Here is a 2,280-nt window from a genome sequence, read left to right as displayed (position 1 = left end):
GTGAACACTGGGACGGAACTCAATGGGAAAGGAAATGATTCTGATTTCAATTGGCGTATATTAGCTGCGACATATGAATCAAGATGCTATGACAGAAAACATTTGATTGACAGATGATCGTTGATATATGATTGGCCGAATGTAGGTGTTCAGACTAACTTATAACTAACTGGCCTGCATTATTCTTTTCTTTTTTTTATTGTAAACCTGAAGTTATTTTGCTATTCCAGTAGTCCTGCTTCGTGGTTCAGGGCATTTGTTGGAAAATAAGCGCCATTTTCTTTAATAACCCACTAGCTAAACGACAAACTAATTAGTCTTCTCTATACAAAGATTAAATCATCACTACTCAAAATATATATGCAAAAAAATGTCTTAAATTCAAAACAAAAATATATATATTTAGTTAAGCAAATTGTGCAAAATAGCAATTAAAAACTAAAAATCCTATCAGTCCCTGCAGATATATTAGAATCTGATAATCAAGGATAGCTAGGATACACCTAGCATTTAAATCAGGCAACAAGAAGGACGCATTTGTAGGCCGCATAACGAGGAGTCTTGGAATCCGACCAGACCTCTATGATGTAATTGGCCTTCGAATCTGGCCTTTGGGAGGATGCATCTCTTAAATTCGAACACAACCATTCAGAAGCTGTAACCGGTCTGGATCTCAGTGAGAACTGGTTAAACTGGACCCTTCCTCTGGTATTTTGCGCCCTGCTGTGTCTGGGTTTCTCCTAGTGGTTGGAGGACTCCGCTGCCAGTTTAATGACGCCATGCTTCCTCCCTCCTGCAGCTGAAGCTCCGGCCGCCTTCGATCAAGACGACGACGGCGCAGCCGACGCTGCGGAGAACTTCCTTCCTGTCGAGGACATGGAACAAGAACCAGAGGAACATGTGGAGCGCCAACAGACCTCAGTACTTAGACCCATCTAAATCCTCCTGCTGTCTAACCTGCTGCGGGTTTCCCAGCTTACTAACCAGGTTCTGTTTCAGGCTCCTAGTGACGGCCGGATGATCCGGGAGAGACGGAATGTGGAGAAGCAGACGGAGGAGATGATCCCAGCTGCTGTAAGACCTGAACAAAGGGTCCACTTATCTACTCTGCCTATAAAAACCCACCATCATGTTAGGAATCAGTGGTGAACGCTGTCACCATCTGCTGGCAGTGCTTTGCAACGCATCCACTAACTGGAGCTTTAGTTCCACTGCAGCTCCGTTCTTAAAGCCCTTTATTTACAAACAAATGGAGCAAAACCCAAGTATAAAAAAAAATACTTATACAACATATATAAATTATATCATTTAATCACACTAGACTGCAAACAGAGTAAGCTGTTGGTGTAGAAATTCTATTCAGTTTATTCATATAGCGCCATTCACAAAACACGTACAGTGTATACCCGGCTTTAAACACAGTCAGAGAAACGACTACTCTGAAAAACAGGCCGATCTCGAACATCTATATAAGGAAAGTTTGTACTTTCTACTTTTAGAAATTCTAGGAACCACTAGTAGATTGAGAGTTCCAGTCCTGTTCTGTTTCAGGAGGACGCCTGGAGTCTCCATGATCCCTACTCTGTCCTGAAAGCAGACGAGCCCTTAAGAGCAGGTGAGCGTCGCTGCTGCAGGTCACTTCCTGTTTGCCTGCAGCTCTGAAGGCGTTCTGCCTCCTCTCCAGGAAAGTACTACAAAGTTCCCGACGGCCTCGATGATGGAGGGAAGAGGAAGAGGAAGCGAGCGGCGCCCCTGCAGGACTTCAGGAGCTGGTTCAGAGGAGCCTGTGAGTTCCAGCTGCTGCTTCACTGTACTGAATGATTCCTCCGTCTCATTGCTGTGTGCGTCTGTTCCAGTCAATCAACCTGTGGTGAAGCTGAAGGTCGGACCCACGTTCCTAGGTACCACAGAACCATCACTGAAACGCTGACAGGAAGCATAGAGCTGCTAACTGAAGCTTTGTGATGTTTCAGACCTCAACTACATCTACCAGAGCACCATCAAGGACAAAGTGAGGAGACAGAGGAGGATCTGCAGGCGAGTGGTGAGTCCACCCAAACCGGGAAGCCTCCAGTAAAGTGGGTCCAAACTAAAGCAACCGTTTCCTGCTGGGGACGTTTTCCTTTGGAACGAAGCTGCTGCTGCTGGTCATGGATCTGGTTCCACTGGACAGTCGGACCTGTTCTGGTTTGGACTGGTTCCAGGATCCACTTTCTAGTTTTTAAATGTGAGACTTGGACCAGCGGAACGGCACCGCTGGAGATGGTTCTGAAAAAATTA

At 45.5% G+C, this 2,280-nt stretch overlaps 1 protein-coding gene across 1 annotated transcript in view; it reads left to right on the top strand.

Annotated features, from left to right (window-relative positions):
* The window catches only part of ncaph2 (non-SMC condensin II complex subunit H2), a 12,421-nt gene that overhangs the window by 3,484 nt on the left and 6,657 nt on the right, over positions 1-2,280 (top strand). Inside the window, exons 9-14 of the mRNA XM_015387734.1 lie at positions 800-921; positions 976-1,074; positions 1,552-1,615; positions 1,685-1,786; positions 1,857-1,901; positions 1,974-2,044. Of these exons, the coding sequence (XP_015243220.1) occupies positions 800-921; positions 976-1,074; positions 1,552-1,615; positions 1,685-1,786; positions 1,857-1,901; positions 1,974-2,044 (503 nt within the window). The remainder of the gene's footprint in view (positions 1-799; positions 922-975; positions 1,075-1,551; positions 1,616-1,684; positions 1,787-1,856; positions 1,902-1,973; positions 2,045-2,280) is intronic.

This window comes from Cyprinodon variegatus, unplaced genomic scaffold, assembly GCF_000732505.1.
Source record: "Cyprinodon variegatus isolate N-32 unplaced genomic scaffold, C_variegatus-1.0 Scaffold402, whole genome shotgun sequence".
Lineage (NCBI taxonomy): Eukaryota > Metazoa > Chordata > Actinopteri > Cyprinodontiformes > Cyprinodontidae > Cyprinodon > Cyprinodon variegatus.
The sequence above is the reverse complement of the archived record's forward strand: the minus strand, read 5'-3'. Positions and strand labels throughout refer to the sequence as shown.